At 34.4% G+C, this 19,742-nt stretch overlaps 1 protein-coding gene across 2 annotated transcripts in view; it reads left to right on the top strand.

Moving 5' to 3' along the window:
- ASCC3 (activating signal cointegrator 1 complex subunit 3) overlaps nt 1–19,742 on the top strand; it is a 266,328-nt gene that overhangs the window by 97,808 nt on the left and 148,778 nt on the right. For both annotated transcript variants that reach the window (XM_071548808.1, XM_071548809.1), the window contains 3 exons: nt 5,206–5,370; nt 16,065–16,241; nt 19,254–19,325. In XM_071548808.1, the coding sequence (XP_071404909.1) occupies nt 5,206–5,370; nt 16,065–16,241; nt 19,254–19,325 (414 nt within the window). The remainder of the gene's footprint in view (nt 1–5,205; nt 5,371–16,064; nt 16,242–19,253; nt 19,326–19,742) is intronic.

Below are 19,742 nucleotides of genomic sequence, written 5' to 3'. Positions count from 1 at the left end.
TCTCTTGCCCCCAGACAGAAAGCACAATCCTTTTGCTGAGTCTGAGTTTTGATTTTAAAACTTTGAGGATAAAACATCTTGTCTCTGAAAATTAATTATAAAAAGAAGTGCTACTACGGCATTTAATACTAAGAATGAGATGCTCATAATTCTATTTTATTATTTTAATTGAAAAAAAATTATTTTTCTTAGCATTTCCTGACAGCATTATCTTTTAGCTGATATTTTTAAAAAGCATTTTATATCTTTGAGTTCAATTTACATTTTACAACTACGAAGCTATTTTTTGAAGGTGGTGTTTGAGAATTTTTTCCCAAAATATAATTTCTATCTGAAAAATAAGTGTAAGACCCAGTCATATTCTCCAGCAAAATATTCTCTGGAGATCTCTCTTATTTGATATACTGACTCATTTAGTATAGTCTTTAAGTCAGGTCGTTGCTTTGAGAACATTGCTATTTTAAAACAAGATCAAAGTAAAAGACTATTATGACGAATATTTAGCCATCACGCAGAAACAGAAAAATTAATTATATAATTTTAAATATATATCCTGATAACATGACTGACATTAAAAAAGCTGCAATTTGAACATTGCCAAGTGAGATTTAGCAAATTAGCTAAGTAGGTTGCATTTGTAGTATTTCACACCTTAAAGCCTTAATATGCATAGCTAAATATATTCCCTCACTGTTTGCTAATTAATCTTCTGTGGAAGTACAGCTGCTAATATTTTGTGGTTGACATGACTCGTTTTAAAGTGCTAACAGTTACATCTGTCATAGTGTTACAATTCAGTTCATAAATTATGGACATACATTCTTACACGTACTATTTTGTACAAGCATTTGAAAAATCTGTATTTGCTAACAAAATTAACCCAGTAATATTTAAGCGAAACAGGGAAATACCCACCACATACCACCACTCTCTGATACTAGGGACTCAGTCTTTCATGTGTCAAGTTTTAAATATTGCAGGACAAGAACATCTTTTTCTGTAATATCACAATGTCTCTTTGTGAGAACTGGGGACACATATGTCCTTAGTTTCTGATTGGTTGCACCCACAACTACTGAGGAAGCTGGTTCATGTCATTGCAATGTCACTCTTGATAATCTTTGATCAACCACTGTAATTGGGAGAAGTGACCAAAGACTATTATCAGTAAGGGCAAGAAGTAGGACCCAGGAATGCCAGACTGGTCAGCCTCACATGGGAAGGTGGTGGAGCAGCTAATCCTAAAAACAGTTTCCAGGCACATGAAAAACAAGAAAATCATATCATGAGTAGTCCACTTGGCTTCACCAAGGGGAAGTCGTGTACGACTGGCTTGATAAATTTCTTTCTTGAAATGACTGGCCAGGGAGATGTGGGGAAAGCAGTGGATATTGTCTACCTAGATTTAATTAAAGTATTTAATAGTGTTTTCTTTGAGATCCTCATAAAGAAGGTGTTGAAGTATGGGTTGACTGAGCGGACAGTGAGGTGGACTGAAAACTGCTTGAATGTCTGGGCCCAGAGGGTGCTGATTATTGACACAAATTCTAATTGAAAGCCAGTGACTAGTTGTGTACTCCCAGCGGTTAATACTGGGTCCAGTCATATTTAACATCTTCATTAATGATCTGGAAGTGGGGTGGGTTGTAACCTCAGCAGGTTTGCTGATGATACAAAACTGTGAGGAGTGGCTGATACACCAGAGGATTGTGTTGTGATTGAGAGTGACTTTGACAAGCTGGAGAAATGGTCTGATAGGAATCTCAGGAAGTTCAACAAAAGCAAGTTGGAGAGTCCTGCATCTGGGGAGGAATAACGCCATGCACCAAGGGTATGCTAGAGACTGAACAGCTGGAAAGCAGCTTGACAGAAAAGGGCCTAGGGCTCCTGGTGGACATCAATGTTGAACAAGAGGTGGCAATATGCCCGTATTACAATAGAGAAAACGTTACCAGCAGGTCAAGGGAGGTGATCCTTCCCCTATACTCAGCACTGCTGAGGCCATGCCTGGAATAACATGTCCAGTTCTGGGCTCTTCGGTAGAAGAGAAATATGGACATAGTGGAGAGAGTCCATTGAAGGGCCACAAAGATGAAGAAGGAACTGGAGCGCCTCATGGGAAAAGACTGAGAGCTGAGACCATTCAGCCTGGAGAAGAGAAGGCTCAGGGGAAAGCTCATCAATGTCTGTAAATACCTGAAGGGAGAGTGCAGAGGGGACAGAGCCAGGCTCCTCTCAGTGGTATCCAGTGACAGGGCCAGAATCAATGGGCAGAAACTGAAACACAAGAAGTCATGCCTCAACATAAGGAGACACTTTTTTATGGTGAGGGTGACTGAACTTCCTTGGAGATAATTAAAAGCTGTCTCAATATGTTCCTGGTCAACTCTTTCTAAGTGGCCCTGCTTGAACAGGTGTGTTGGGCAAGATAGCCTCCAGAGATCCCTTCCAGCCCCAGCTGTTGTTTGAGTCTGTAGCTGTGAACTCTACCAAGCCAGGTTTCAAAAATAGTAAGGAAACAAGTCATTTGCTTTCTAAAAGCTGTTAATATTATGCTGATGGTACTTGAGTTAATTGAATGTTCTGATAAGGACAAATGTGCTTCCTCAAATATGGACTAGCAATTTTCGTAAAGGTTTTTTAAGTCTCTGCTAGCTCTCTGTGTCTGCTTTTCTTAGCCTGGACCTTGAAGCATTATTCATAATTACCAGTGTTTTTACCATTTCCATTGTATAATCTCTGTGTTAAGAAACTGATTTTAGTACTAACATTAATGTTAACCATTTGAATATCTCACAGCACCACATTTGGAGGTCACGTCCTTGATATGTTCTTTTTTTTGTCAGTCTGGGATCTAATGCAGCCATCTTTTATTTTTCTTATTTATACATTATGTTCTCACAATAACAAGGGGGTTTTTGAGAAAAAAATGTTATTAATCAAATATTCTGTTGGGTTATTTAGTTGAATTTGAGACTGAATAGTGATAGCATATGGTCAAATCTTTTAATTTATGTGATTTTTTTGTATTCTGCATGGCTGCTTAGAATATAGCAAGTGCTGAGTAAATGAAAACAGTTTTGTGTAAACTTTTTTACGAACTAACTATTTTATTTACTGTAGAAGAATTATAATCTGTAAAACTGAACTGTGTGTTGCCTTAATGTTTTATTTCTGATCATCTAAATTTAAAAGAAAGCCTACTGATATTATGAAAGAACCGATAGGCATCAGATGCATGTTTTCCTATCTACTTGTAGACTCAGTTCTTATTTGTCACAGGAAGCATGGTTTCACCAAATACTAAATCTTAAAATATGTTCTTTTCCTTTCCCTTTCTTTTTCTTCAAGTAAAAATGACAGAAAAAAGATTTATTGATAGGAAAAGTATGGGTGTAATACTGCTTTAAGAGTCAAAAGCCATGATACAAAAATTTGTATTAAAATAACCTTGGAATTAAAATCTGTTAGAAGAAACTGACCCACATGTTTGGGGGATAAAATTTGCTAATTTAATTAGAAATACTTTATCAAATAAAGGTATACTCCTAGAGCTGGGAAGTTCTTCCAGTTTAGAATTTCTGCTTTAAAAGTTCCATCATAAAACTAATTTGGACATCTACATAACATTTGAAACATCAATTCTCTTATAGGATATAATAGTTTGATTAAATTCCAATCAACAATCTCAATGTCAGTAGAATTCTAGAAAGCAAATTGTCCTGTTCTTTAGATTCTGCCGCAAGTTGACAAACTTGTTTCTGAACATGAACCACTTACATTTTCATTATCATTGCTTGTGTTTTCTGTTAGTATCATGTGTGTTTATGAAAGCTCTTAGAATTTTCCCCACTTTGCATGTTCTTAATAACTTTCAAAGATTGGTAGTTGAATTTTTTAAAAATTTCATTTCAATCAAGGTAATCAAAAATCCCCTATTATCTTTTACTCATTAAAGAACTCATTTTCCTCTAGATGTCATCTGAAAAAAATTTGCCCAATTTGTAAAGTTTTTTCTTCAGACATCTGAAACATCAGAATCTGAATTTTCCTCTTTATTTTCTAAGTTCAAAGTTCCAGAGTAACCTTTATTTAGTAATCTTAAATTGTTGGGGGTTTTTTTTGTAAAATAAGTGAGCGTATAAGTTAAGCTTTGTGCCTGTCCCAAAACCCTCAAGCTGTGATAGATAATGATTCATTAGATATTTTTAAAAATAGTTAATAAATAATCACTCTTAAATCATAGTCATAAGTTGCAGACAAATTTTTACTAAATTTCAGTGGATGATATTCAGTTCTATGGATGTTGGTAGTTGGCTCTTAAATAGGAAATTAGTTTTTTTGACTAGTATATGAGAAATCTGCATTTCTGATTGAAATAATTGCTGAGAATTTTTGGGGTTGAGGAATGAATTGTTTTCTTTAGAGTGTACACTTTGATTTTACATCTTCTTTCTTCTTGAGTTAAGGTCACATGAAGTGACTGCTGAGTTTGTTGTCATTGTGGGGGATGAAGGGTACAATAGTTTTTTTGGCAACTAAAGATTGAATGTACCTCAGTCTTATCTGTTTGAGAGTCTCTTCTGATGCAAAAAGAGAATCCATTGCAACAGCATGCAAGAAATGGCACCATAATAATAGAGATGTAAAACAGACATGAAACAATGAAGTTTGGAAGTTGTGTTATCCAGGACTGGTGGAAGTTGTTCGATTTGTTTTGCTCATGCAAGGATCAAGATATCAAAATGTTCAACTTGAAAGTATGCCTTATGGAGAAAGCATTTCATGGGGAACTATCAGATCAAGCTTAGGCATGAGGGGAGAGTCTTAGTTGTTTAACTATGCTGGGTTGAAGGTTAGAAATACTTTATCAGAGATCATTTTAGTGGCATGCAAACATGAAATGATTATATAAGCAGTTGATCTGGATTGCTGCTTAGTTTTCCATGTGGAAAATGTATACAAATGACACACAGTAGCTTGAAGTTATTAGTTGATATTTTCATATGGTTTTCCATACTAAATCCTACTAATGGCCATCCAACACATGTAGATGGAGCAAGCTGTGTCTCTCTGGTGTTTATAGTAGGTAAAACATTGCATTTATTCTGCTGTATGTTAAATTACTGTATTTCTATAAATTTGTATCTGCATTTTCATTTGTAAATGCTTAATGTTTCCTTTTTTATTTTTGTGCCTTACTAGATGCTAGTGACTACTCCAGAGAAATGGGATGTAGTGACAAGGAAAAGTGTCGGTGATGTAGCCCTCTCTCAGCTGGTAAAACTCCTGATTCTTGATGAAGTTCATCTACTGCATGAAGACAGAGGACCAGTACTTGAAAGTATAGTAGCACGTACTTTACGACAGGTAAGAGGGAAGAAGTCTTCACAATAATTTTATTCTGGTCAATAAAAATAGATATTACTGTAAAAGGTAAAATCCTTAGACTAATGAATGAAAATGCTTAGGCAGTTAGCAATTTCTTTTACAGCTGTTCTTTTTTATGACAATGTACTAGGAATGAAGAAAAATTTTTGTCTTCTACATTCCCTTCTGTATTATATCAACTATCAGATTCCTAAGATGCATAATTTATTACAGAGATATTTCTTTACTTATTATTTATTTGATTAATTTACTTAATGCACAAGTAACACCAAAATTAAACACTTTTAAGCAAATAATAATCAGGCAAATGTTTAAACACAATGTGCTGGTTTAAAGGTGAATCAGCAGGGGAAATGAACTCACCACGAGAGAGATTATAAGTCAGACCTAAAATTTAATAATAATATTACAATACATACACTGACACACAAGGGAAATTGCTTTCAACTCACAAAACCCCAGCAGTGTAACCCAGTGTCCTGGGGCACAAACCCAAGGGGGTTTGTTTGCCCTTGTGCTGAGACCCCTGTGGTTCCCCCAAGTCCAGAGCAAAAGGAAAAGAAAAACCTGTTGGTGCAGGCGAGGGCTGTGGTCTGGGCGAGAGTAGTGATCTCCTGCTGTCAAGGTCCTGCTGCTACTCTGGATCCGACGAGAGGGTTTCTGAGGTCTTCTTACCCACCACTTATGTACCCTCAGGGAGCACTCAGTCCCTCCCCCTGGGCAGGGACTCACACAATGGGTGATTAACTCTGGGAGCCAGGGGGTGTTGAGCTGTTGATGGCCCATTAGCAGCTCCGCCCCCCTCAGGCTGGGTGTGAAGGTGATAATGGCTCCCTGGGCAGCTGCTGCTAATGGCCCATTGACCTTGGGGAATGAATAGAGGGGGTAGAATACACAGCTTTGATCACCCCCACACAGGGTTAGCTGGTCCCTCCTGCTGAACTAGGACACACAACCAAAACTGAGAGTATTATCTTACAGGGAATGCTCATTTTAAATTAACAGTTTTCCTAGGAGAGTTTCTTTTTTGTTTTAATTAACAGTAGTGTCTTAAATCTAGGTAAAACTTTCATCAATGCTAGAAAAATACTACATAATTTTTACTTAAGCATAATTGGTCATCGTCCCTCCCCATGATTTAGTGGTACTTTCTAAATACCAGAATTTGAAATGGCAAAAGTAGGAAATGGATTTTTTTTCTTCAGTCTTGTACAAAAGAAGAATTCAGAGTTAGACAATAAATGAAATTGGACTCAGTGGTGAGATGTGCACTTAGAAGTAAAGTAAAACATGGATTTGGGGATGACGGAAAAGGAAAAGATTAGGATAAATAAATAATGGTAAGGGGGAGGACAGCGTGCAATTATTCTTTTTTTGTCATGCCTAGAAAATGTCAATACAAGTAACCTGTAAAAAATTAAAATAAACAGTTATTCTTGTTTTGACTCTATTTGTAGTATGTTAAATGGTTAAAGCCTTTTAACTTTCAAGATGCTCTTTTTCTTGGGAAGGCTACACTAACCTTGTTAAGGCTTTTTGAATCTTCTGGCTCCATCTCTACTAAGACCCAAATTAAATGGATGTCTGCTCTAATCCAATACAGCAACCATAAAGTTCCTGAATGAAGAACAACATAACTAATAATTCTTTAGAAGAAGCTGAACTTTGAAAGATTACTGTTTTTATGGAGAGTAGAGCTTCGTGAAATTTAGGCTACCTCAAAGGCACTAAAGTTTAACGTGTCTGATACTGTATTTGCTTTCTGAAGTATTTTTTATAACCTTGTTTTCCTTAGGTGTCTTTAAAGTAAAGCACCTCGGTCAGCTTTTAGCACTGACCATGATGGTCATTTTCTTCAAGTAAGACTGCAAGACTTAATTCATTTTTTACTGCAAAGTTTTGTGAGACTTGCAGTACAGGCTGAAACTGTCCAAAATTAGAGCCATTTTATCTGCCCTGCATTATTCAGCTTGGCATTCTGTTTCTGCTTCATTTGGAAACAAATAGATCCTTCCCTTATGTGTCTGTCAAGCCAATGGAGGTAACTTAAGGAATATAAAGTCTAAAGCAATTATATCTTGGGTACTGAATCCTACCCTTAGTGCTTTTATTGTAATATAGCAGTATTTTGTTTCAGCACTCATTTAAAAAATAGCTCTCAAGGGTGTTTTAATCTTCTAGGATTTCAAGGTTTGTTTTACCTACCAAGTTGGAATTTAATTCATCTGGAGATGAACCTATTGAGTTGCAACTCCTTAAGTGAAAAAGTTGGGAAGTAAAACAATACACAAATCATGAAAATGACCATCTCACAACGTTTCTGAAGACTGTATTTATTCTATTTTAATAAGAAAGGCAGTAGTGGAGACCCCTATGAATCATTACAAGAAGGTAGTTGAAGAGAGGGAAAATTTACATTATAAAACGCTAAGCCCCCCCCCCCCCCCCCCCAGTTAAACAGAAAACAAAACTACATGTAGAATTTTTTAGACGTCTGCTGTAGGAAACAGTTGCTGACAAATTTGAATTGCAGACCTTCCAGAGAGCCTGGGAACAAAGAAACAGGAGATGTTTTGTACAATTGTTTTACTTTTTTAATATGAAAACAAATAGTAAGAGGATTAGTTTTTTTAATTACACTGAAATGTTATAGTTCAGTATTTGAGCCTGACAGCATAATTCCGTGAAGTCCTCAGTATACATCCATAATTAATGATGGAATTACTGGAACTTTTGCTCAGTCAATAAAAAACATAACATAATATTTCTGATTCTAGAAGAATTTCGCTGGAGTTTAGTGAAAATACCGTTACAGATGTTCTAAGTGTAAAAATATCACATTGGTGTTTAATGATAGTTTGAGAAGCAAAAATATTTTGTTGCATTTCTTTGTTGTGTTTTATACATTTTGATACAAATTCCTAAATGTTCTGGGAGCAGTAACTAAATCCAAGATGTCTAACCCATCCCTGGAGGATGTCCTTCTGTATTTAGTAATTTGAAGCTCCTCACCAGCCTTCTGAAAGTAGCTCTAGAACTTACTTTTCATTGATATCAATATGCATATCATACTCATGCACACAAGATGTAAGAATAATTGTTCAGTTCTTGAAAAACAAACAAAAAAACCCAGTGACAGTATTAATCTGAAATATCCTTATGTCAATTACACAACTGCAGTAATTGCTGAAATCAATTACCTGATTTGTATATGGGTTTGAGACATCTGAAATATTGACTATTTCTTCCTAATTTGTAGTGGAGGGACTCAGAAAGTGTTTAGACAAGTAATTTAAAGAAAAATCCATTGCAGAGTAATAGTCACTAGATGAGATTGGGGGCTGTAGTCACTGGGAGCTATTCTGGTAAATATCATTGATGTTTTCCCATTTTCTGTTTGGCCCCTGCGGGAGACAGTGCATTGAAGTAGTGTAATTTCTGATCTGACCTGGAACAGCCATTTCTTGTATCACTTCTATAACACAACAGTGATAAATTCCTTTGAATACTGCTTTAGCCTTTTCAATAAATCACTAATAGCGACTCTAATAACGGCATGTACCTCTAGTTTCATGTGATCATACTTCCCTACCTTGTATATGAGACAATGTCGTGATTCCTGTGCAGGTCAGGATGTATAATGCAGTGCCTTTTACATTTTGCAGGGTTTGTTACCCTGTCTTGGACAAAAAGCATATATCTCTTGTTTTGTTGGAGGTATGAGGGTTCTTTTGTTTAGATGATGGATAATGGAAAAAAACAGAAAATGGATTATTTTAATTTTGTGTTTGTAAGAATTAATTTTCAACTAGCTACTTGGGGCCTACAACTGTGCCAGAAAAGAATGTTTTGAGATCTGTATTCATATGAGATACAAATACAGCTATCCAAATACATGCTTAAAACAGGAATATCCTATTGCGTTAGCAGATCTGTCCTAATTTGTGCCTCAAAATACTTGAATGATTGATGTGCTTTCCCCCAGATGAACACTGAGTCACACCACTTACTGTAAGACTTTAACATGCTCATTTTTACTTATGGCATTTTTTAGAATTAGGTTTTATTTAAACCTGGAAGGAGCATATCTATTGGAATTGCTGAGTTTTACTCATAGCAGAATGAAAAGCATATTTGTGCATGTTTGCACTTTTCAAATTTTAAAGAATGTTTTTGCAAGTGATTTAAATTGACTTTGCTAAACATTTTGGTGGAAAAATTGCTTTAAGCTCTGTTATATACTGTAGGTATAACATCAAACAACTTCTTTGAATTCAATTTATAGCTTTGATGTTTAAAGTTTTAGTCCAGAGTGTAATGCAGATATAAAACTGAAATGCTTAAACTTTTTAATAAAAGTTTGCACACAACAGTAATGTACTTACTTAGCTTATTAGCTTGAAAGAAAAAAAAATTGACTGCTTTTAAAGGCCACTGAATTATTTTGTCATAACTATTCAGAGATTTTGATGACTTCTTTGCTGCTTATGGATATTTTTTTGCAAAAAGCATACTGAGTACTATACTTGAGTGATACATGAGTTTTGATGCCTTCTCTTAAGTACATGAATGATAAATTAAATAAGAGAAAATTTATAGTAAAAGCTTTCTCAGATTTTGGGGTGCCAAAGCTCCCATCTTAGACATACAAATATTGTTGTCGCCACTGTCTGATTCTTCAAGTTTAAGTTTCAATTGCTTTATGTTTTTGTATTGGATCAATAAAGTTGCTAGATAACTAATGGGATAACACAGCAGTACAAGCAATCCAGGAGACTCCTGCAATACACTGATGAAAACTGCCTCCTCTAGGCCATAGAGGACCCAACAGGGCGTTGGGCTGTGCTGTACCTTGTACTCATCAACAAAGGAGGGGCTCCTTGGGGAAGTGAGGCCTTGGCTGCAGTGACCATGAGATGCTGAACTTCTTCCTTTGAAAATTCTCATGTTTTCCTTTATGAGCTTTCTGTCCTCATGACACCTTATTTAGGAAATTTTCCATCTCAGCCATAGTTTTCTTAGCTCTGGGTGCATTTACAATATCTCTGGTGCCTTATTAGCTCCTCTACCTCTTTTTTTTTCTGTCCTTTTGGTCCTCTCTTTTATCTCTTACTAAAAATCAAAAGTTCAGATGTTTCTAACCCAAAGCCAAATGTCTAATTGTTATGAAATTAGAAAGTTTTATGCACTTGGAATCCTATTCTTGATAATGAAAATTTGATCAGTTTTTTGAAACACTACTTGAGACTGGTAGCTAATGAACTAAAACCAGCAGGTTAGATCTGTATTATCTGTGCCTTATGGTAGCCCACTGTAGTTCCTGTACGTGTCTTTTGGATCTGGAATGGCACTCGCATTTCTTTTGGTTCTTCTTTTCTCATTTTGAGTGACTGCTAGTGGATTTTTATCTCTCTGATATTCCCTACATAGATTAATCAAGTTTCTCAGCATGTTTTGTTACAGGATGAATCCAACAAGGCTACTGAAGCCTTCTGCAATAATTTTTCAGTTGCAAACAATAGTATTGTGGGCTTTTTTTCACTGGATTTTCTTATATTCATGATTTTATTTGTAAAACATGTCAACAAAATTGTGTATACAACTTCTGTGTTAGTTCTGGTTGGAGCATGTATAGAGCTAGGGTGTTTTCCTTCTATTACTCAGTTCTATCTCTTTTATACCTTGAAAAATTGCATGTAATTAATTTGCTAACACATCATCTTCGAACCTTGCATTGTTTGTTAAGTCCTCAAACAAACCATTTTACCCCTGCTGCAGGATTCACTCGTTGCTATAAGAATGTTTCCTGAGAATAGTGTCTCATTGTGCAGATGTGGCCTGTTTTAGAATGAACTAAATGAAAAGAAATTTAGTTTGAATGGGACTATTAACCTAGATTTATCTGTAGGGCTGATGCTCACATAAGTTATATTAATTCTGCCAATCACCTGCTCTTCTTGTCACCGGTTATTTTTTTACTTTGTATCGTAGATAAAATTATTCAGTGGAGTTGGGTTTAAAAAGCAATTAGAGGAATCCCTTTTTAATTGCTATTTTTCAATTATACATTCCTTCAAAATCTGTCAGTTCATCAGCTTGTGATAAATTTAATACATGTTTTCCTTATATTGTGTGATGTTAATTTTAAATGGTTTGTTGTGCAGCCATATGTCTAATGAGTCTTACATGAGTCTAGATCCATCTTGTTATCTTTTACCCAACTTTGCAGTTCTATTAAAACGACTTCTTAAAAACAAACTACATTTTTAAAGCAAAACCTAATCTCCATTTGTTTGGAAAATGTTATGTATCAGATATTTTATTTCGTCTTCAGATGCTTTTCTATTACTTTGCATGGAAGCAATATCAGGGAGTCATTCTGGATCTCATTTTTTATTATTGCTATGTGACTGTTTTTCCATTTTTGTGATATATCCATAGAGTTTAAAAGGTAATAGTGTTTGTCATATGTCTTGTGTTCTTTCATATTATGGTAAAACAGTAAAACTAATTTGTAGAAGGGATTTTTGTTTCTTAGTTTTGGAACAGCAGAGTAAGAATAACATGAAAAAGCATTTTGTCAGTCAGGAAAAACTGACATGGCACTGTGCTGGGCATAGAAATCTCTTAATAGATATGTGCAAAATGTCATTTCTTAAGACAGAGAAATGTATGCTTAATATTTAACTGAGGGAAAATAATATGGCTTTTAATAGTGCTTTCTGCATCATTACATTTTTTCAGTACTTCTAGTTTTTTAAATATATTCTAAATGGAGGACTGAGATCACAGTATTTTCAGGGTTCATTGGAAGCAGAGTAAAACTAATAAAATTACTTAACTAAATGGTTGCCTAGTAACAAATGCATTCTCTGCAGAGTGAGTTGCAAATAACATGCTATACAGAATCTTCAAAACAGTATTAGTAGTTGCATTTTTACTGTTCACTTTTTGTTTTGTAGTTTTGCTGTTTTTTCCATTTTTCTTCCTAAAACTATGAAAATGCCACATATGTGGACTGATTGACAACTTCTAAACTCTTTCATTACTAGTAAACAACATAGCAATAAACAAATAAACATTGATGAAATATTCTGACAACGTCTTGGTTAGTAATTTTGAAACACCTTTAATTCTTTTTTTTTGCTTTTTTTATGTTTTAAGCATTACTCAGTTCTTTTTCCATTTCTCCTTCTCCTTTGTTTTGGATAATGTAATTAACATAGGTCCTGTGAGTGAATGAGACACGAAGCCATTCTGTGGGTAGGATAGTATCCAACCAGTAACTAATGTGAATCCCCATATGAAGTACTTCATTCTTACTGATGTTGAACAGGAGACTAAGGAACCTACGTTAAGAATTCATCTTCTTGCACATCTGGACTAATAACTAATGAAACACTTGTGTCTAATTTTCTGAGTATCTTGTCTTTAGTGTACATCTGAAGGACATTCAGACTGACTGTAGAGGGTGTGCTGAAATGATCCTGGACCTTCTGAATATCAGATTAATTTCTAACCAGCAGACAATTCTTCAAAGATTAAAATGTGTAAACTTGTCTCCTTCACTTAATTCTGTGCTCAAGTTGAACAATCACGGATATGCTTTCCAGCTTGATTGTAATTCATTCTATGAATGTGATATTTTAATACATGGAAATGGGAAGGCTGCCAAGATCACAAAGTTCAGGGAGAACTTTAGAAGTCAGACAAAAGAGTATCTCTGTGCACACTCCGTATGCTCTCAAGTGCGGGCTGTAATGTAGTGAGATGATATGCAAATCTTAAAACCTATTAGGAAGAAAATGATCCTGCTGTGATCAATTTACAATCCAGAGAGGCACTTCCCATACCTGATCCCTTATCATTTATAGTGTAAATGCAGCTGATGCTTGAGTGTGGAAATCAATACCAGAGAGCTCTCTACTGTTTATTTTTTTTGGTATACATTGAATTTCATGGTGCAGTAATCGTGTTCTGTGAACACGGTGTGGTGAACATGCTGTCAATTCTCCACATGCAATCCTGAATGCTTCTGAATTAGATATACTAATTAGATATGTCAAGTAAATATAGTTACGGCAATTTTATTTCTTATTTCAAGTGTAACATCAAATCAATAAAACATAGTAAGGCTTTTAAAGAACATGATGTGCAAATACTTTGTCATTTCAGGTTTTCAAAGAAAGCCTTGTAATTTTCAAATGATGCTTATATTTTTACTGGGATAATTCAACACATGAATAAAATGTTAGTGTTGCAATACTGAAGAAAATGCACTTAGCTGCCTACCATCAGCCAGTGATAGGGAATGTAAACAGAAAGCTTTGTCATCCAAAATGTTTTTCAGTAGTTTTTGCTGCAATTTCAGGAAAACACTATATGTTCATGATCTCTTCTATATGAAGGCATGATCTCTAATTGGAAGTTCTAGGACCAAATAATGGGTTATCCAGTAATTCTGGACTATATTTACAAAAGGCATCTGCACACTTTCAATGCTTATGTTCCTTAGAAGCCTATTAATGCTTTCTCTTCAAGGGAAAGTCAGAAAATGTATGAAAAATGTATGCAGAGAATTCAGTTATAAATATGTGTTAGAATTCTAAAACCCATTATGAAAAATAAAGTTTCTATAGTGCTTGTACAAATGAATAATAGATAAATAGTTGAAACTGAATAATAATCACACAGAGAATGCAAAAAAATCTTGTGGTATGGTTTTATATTCAGATAGTTTTAATTTTTTAATTTTTAAGTTTAGCAGAGTTTTAGTCACTGCTATTTGTATATTGTCATGTATAATTAAAAGAATAAAAGCCCCTCATTCTGTATATGCATGTGATGATGTACAGACACATAGGCATTTAGTATACAGTTTGAATTTAACCTGAGCATAAAGTAATTAGAAAGATTGTTATGATACATTTTATCTTTTAGGATAAATGTACCTATTTTTGCTTCTTGATTATTTGATATATACTTGTTGTTGTTGCTAAGCAAATATAAACATAGATGGTGAAAAAATAAAGTTTTTTGTTTGCATGTCCTTGAAAGAAGTTAAAGAAATTGATGGAAAGATTTAGAGTTTATCAGTTTTTTAAATGATTAGAGGGATAGTACCTTGAGTTCCTCAAGTAATGTGTCAACTTCTGGGCCCCTCAGTTTAGCAAGGAAGTTGAAGTGCTGCGTTTGTCCAAAGAAGGTCAATGAGACTGGTAAAGGGTCTGGAACACAAGTCCTGTGAGAAGTAGCTGAGGGGCCTGTGGTTGTTTAGCCTGGAGAGAAACCTTGCCAATCTTTACAACTACCTGAAAGGAAGTTGTAGCCAAGCATCAGTCTCTTCTGCCAAGCAACAAGCAGTAGTACAAGAGGGCAGTCTTAACCTGTGCGGGGGCGCTTAGGTTGTACATTAGGAAAAAGTTCTATACAGAAAGAGGAACGGGCTCCCCAGGGAGGTGGTGGAGTAACCATCCTTGGAGGTGTTTAAGACTGGATGTGGCTCTTAGATGGTCTAGTTGACAGGGCGGTGTTGGGTCATAGGTTGGACTTGATAATCTCAGAGGTCTTTTCCCAGTTACTTGATTCTGAAGTTCTGAGTTTGGGGCAGTGGTTTCTTTAGGGATTTAGTTTATTATTTTGACATGCTTATTATTCTTCAGGTCTATGTTATGGTATGGTGTATTTTATCTTTGCGAAAATGTTCTACTTATCCTTTTTAATTTGTCTTTTTGGAAAACTTGTAATTTATCTGTTTTAATGGCATTCCTTTCACTTTAACTCAAAACACCTAAGTGATTCAAAATCTATATTCTAAGTAAAACCTCATATTGTTTTGAATAGATAACCAAGTGGAATTTACCAGCCTTACTCATTTTGAAACATTCACACATTTAAGACAAGTTGAGAACCTGGCTTCAGTTACACCCTCTAAAAAGCCTTTGGAAGAAAATTATTGTGACCTTTTGTTCTAAACAATTATGCTAGTAAGAGAGTTGTGAGCCAGTCTGCACAACTTTTAATATTGCAGAAGGAAATGGGAAAATTCTTGCATACTTTCCTTGTTCAGGTCTTTGTCTGCTTTCATTCTTTTTGAAAATTACCTCGAAATCCATACAATATGCAGTCTTTTATACAGAACAGAAGGTTTAGTTATAAAGCACCATTTCTTTCCCTTATCAAATGGGAAGGCATATAAATCAAACACTTGGAATTAAAAAATGGATTGTCTATGAGAGTTGTGAAAGCAAAAATCCGAAAAGGAAGAATGACATGAAGTACATTCTTTCTTTTCAGAATCATGGTGTGATTTGGTCTAAGGAAGAAAAGATACCAAATCATGTATTCCAATGTTGCCTATAAATTGGACTATGCCTTCTTAACAAAGCCAGTTTTCTGCTATTGTTCCTCCATGTCAGTTAATGACAGCTAACCTTTTGGAGGGCAAAAGTACAATAAAACAGAAAGATGAATAAGCAAGATTTGATGAAATTGCAGAATTCTCTGGTTTCTTCAATACAGGGTAATCCCCAACACCTATTGTTCATCTTTTGTAGAGAGTATTAACTGGTTCTTTCACATCACTGTTTTATGAGGGATGTTTTAAAACTCTGTTCTTGATTGCTTGGCTTGCAACACTTGAGTAATTTTCAGGTTTTCTGTTCTTTTAATAGGTTGAATCTACACAAAGCATGATTAGGATTTTGGGCCTTTCAGCTACATTACCCAATTACCTTGATGTTGCTACGTTTCTACACGTCAATCCCTGCATTGGACTATTCTACTTTGATGGCCGTTTCCGACCTGTACCTCTGGGGCAAACCTTTATAGGAATTAAGACAACCAATAAGGTAAGGAATTGTGAATGCCAAAAAAAGGGACACTATTTTGATCATGCTTCTTGTATGTATGTGTAGGGGTGTAGGGCATACTGATTTATTATGCTACAGGTGTTTCATGAAGCATAGTTTCTTTTCTATAAAAATATACATCATTGAAAGGTACCTTGAGAATCTTACTTCCTCAGTTTGCAATACTTATAAGTAGGTCTGGTTGCAGTTGGATACAATGGTATCTACCCTTGCATTGCCTCTGCTTTACTACTAAATTTTGCTTGATGAAGAAGAAATCAACATCCTCAACTGCAGAGGCACTGTAGCAGCTGCCTCTCTCATTTTAGTTTTCCATTTTGCTAGAAACAGTGATGCTTCCTGTTTGGCTATAAGGATGCATGAAAAATGTTATAAGAAAAATACTAATTTTAATCTGTGTATATATAATAATGTGCATCAATACAAATTGGATATAAGTTACTGACAAAAACCTTAGCATGCCAAGCCATTACTTATCTTATGTACATATTTGATAGAAACCATATTTAGAGTAGCTTCTAAATAAGCTTCTTTACTCTTTGTGCTCTTGCTCATTTTGGGAAGCATTAAGAAAATGGTCAGGTATAATATTCTTATTAAAAATCATAAGTACAGTGCCACCTGACATGTAAATTATAGTTCTTTAAATGCAGGAATTTATACAAACTAGCTGATAATTAAAGCTTATATAGCCTAACATTTAGAAAATCAAAACATTCTCAATGAAAATCTAATTCCATAGCTTAATCAATCATAGCATATTTTTTTCATTTTGTAAAAGTGGCTATTGATTTCTTACTAGATTATTTAGGTAGTCATTCCATCTGCAGTGCAGGAAAGGAGCTTATTTTACAACTGTAGGGAGGTTTTCAAACCTATACACAGAAGAATAATTTACCATATGGTGCTTACCATGATTTGCATATTTTAACCTTCATTAATTGTTTTAAGTACCATCACTGTTATTTACTGTTGTTTTTCATTAATTTTTCACTACTACTTGATTTCAATATTTAGTTTATTTCCACTGTATGGTAGAAAAAAAGAAAATACTCCTTCATACTGCCTTTAGACTGCATTTGTGATTTAAAAATCAAAGAAATATATAAGGAGATGAGAAAATATTAAGAGGTAGTAGTTATTCTGAAATGTGAATACCTGGCAAACTATCTGACACGAGTTGTTCTTGCTTTGCAGAAGACTGTCATTACAAATTTCAGAGTAACATATATTTTGCAGTCAAAATAATACACTTTATAGCAAGCAAAAAGGAAAAGTATTAAGCCTCTTTGAAAAAGGATATTCAGCATAATGAGTTTCCAAATTATTGCCAATATCATTATGCTTCTGGACTATATGAGAGAAGAAAGGAGATGTAAGAAATCACAAGATCAAAAGCAGTTATTGCAGGACATCAAGTGCAGCAAGTGCAGTCAGGGCCCTGTCTATATCCCCATTAATGAGTTGCAAAGATATAGAATGTTGTTAGTTACTTTAGGGAGATGCTTTAGCACAGTTATCTGAAATCCTGCATCCAAGAAAACTCCCCCAAAATTTGAAGCTTATTAGCAATTGATAGAATCATGTGCAAATTGTAGGCAAGCTTTCAAAGGCAAGGACAGCCTGCTGTATTCATTACACATAGAAGTTTGTTGGGAAAGCTCTTAAAGCTCTCTGGCTTCAAATTCTTAGAGTATATGGGACCAAGACTAAAGTTTGGCTTCTTCACCTGAGGTCTGTTAATGCCAGATATTTTTCTTTAATATCATTTGTTTTTCTTCATGCATGTTTATGTTTTTTCTCTTCAAGTATAAATGCAAAGTATATATAAAGTTATGTTTTTATATATGTGTATGTGTATGTATATGTCCATATGTATTTATGTACTGCTCATGTATTTTTTCTCCTTAATGATTTTCACTTGCTGTTATTTGAAACTTCTCATTTTCAGAATAATTAGACTGGCTGCTTGTCCCTTGCACACATGTCCATATTTTTTCATCTTCTTATTACTATACTCGTGCAGTTTCAAATATGAATGTTCTCTTCTTTCCTCTAAAGCTGTTTTAAAGCTGTGATTTTCAAGTTGCAGCTATTCTAGATAGTTCCAAGTACTAAATTTCCATTTTCAAATTTTTGCATACCTTGCTCCTGTAAAATATTTCTTCATTCCAAAACAATTTGGTTATAAGACACAAATGCACAAATAAAGAACAGAGTGGTTGCTCTGATTTTTGACTTTATTTATTTTGATATGGAGGTGCTTTCAAATAGATATGTGCTATTTATATTGTAATGCATTAAAGAAATAGAAAAAAAATCTTAGAATATGTTGAAGAATATTTTTTTTCAGCCAGAATCTTCCTTAAACATTTTATTTATTCATAACTCTATACTCTCTACATGGTACTCCCACTGTTCTCTGTGCATAACCCAGCTATGATGAAATTTCTGTTTTCTATGGCAAAAAACCTGACTACCGGTAATTTCCTGAAGGGAAATATAAATATATAAACACACACACACACACACACACACACACACACACACACATATATATATATACATATATTACATATATATATGTATACACACACACACAATGTAGAAAACTGTTTTTATATCCCAAATAGAAGGCCTTAATGCTAGATAAGATATATTAAATGGATACTTCCTCAATATCTTGTAGAAGCAAGATTCCTTAATATGAAACAGATAGATTAAGGAACTTCTCTTTAGTCATTAAAAAACACCAGCAAAGTCACATAATAAATTTTCTATTAACTATCCTTACTCGTATTTTGTCTGCTGATTTTCTGCTCTAGTTTTTAATTTAAGAATAACAAAATGCTATATTTAGGAATAGGAATCAATATATTGTAAGTTTAATTGCATAATCAAATTTATATTTTATGGATCACTGTGAATTGCTTGATATGTAGTGGAAAATACTTAAATGTTTTAATATGGACTCCGTTGTTTGTTTTTCAGGTGCAGCAGCTGAATCATATGGATGAAGTATGTTATGAAAATGTTCTGAAGCAAATCATGGCTGGACACCAGGTATTTATTTTTTGTTTTAGTTTCCATTCAGAACATATATAAAGAAGTTAGTTTTGATCATCATAGCGATGTATTAAGAATTATTTTTTTTAAAATATGTCGCTTCAGAGGTAATCTCTAACCTTGAGAACACTTCATAGAAACAGCATGCAAGAAAATCTAATTAAATACTGTTAGCTTCTAAGAGAGGTCAAAATTCCTGTTACTTTATGTATCTTTAAAGTAAATAATATATATGCATGTCACTTTTTTTAAAATTACAAGATCTTACCCTAAGGTACATTTAAAGATTAAAAAATTTAAAAATACAGCACCTAATTATTATTCTTAGCGTTTCCCATATCTTTCAAATCTTAGTCTCCCCAGTTAGAGACAAAATATGAGAATTATTTATTGTTCAAGACATAGTGTATAAGG

The sequence above is a fragment of the Pithys albifrons genome, chromosome 2, assembly GCF_047495875.1.
Source record: "Pithys albifrons albifrons isolate INPA30051 chromosome 2, PitAlb_v1, whole genome shotgun sequence".
In the NCBI taxonomy this organism is placed as follows: domain Eukaryota; kingdom Metazoa; phylum Chordata; class Aves; order Passeriformes; family Thamnophilidae; genus Pithys; species Pithys albifrons.
This window is presented reverse-complemented; position numbering and strand designations above follow the sequence as displayed.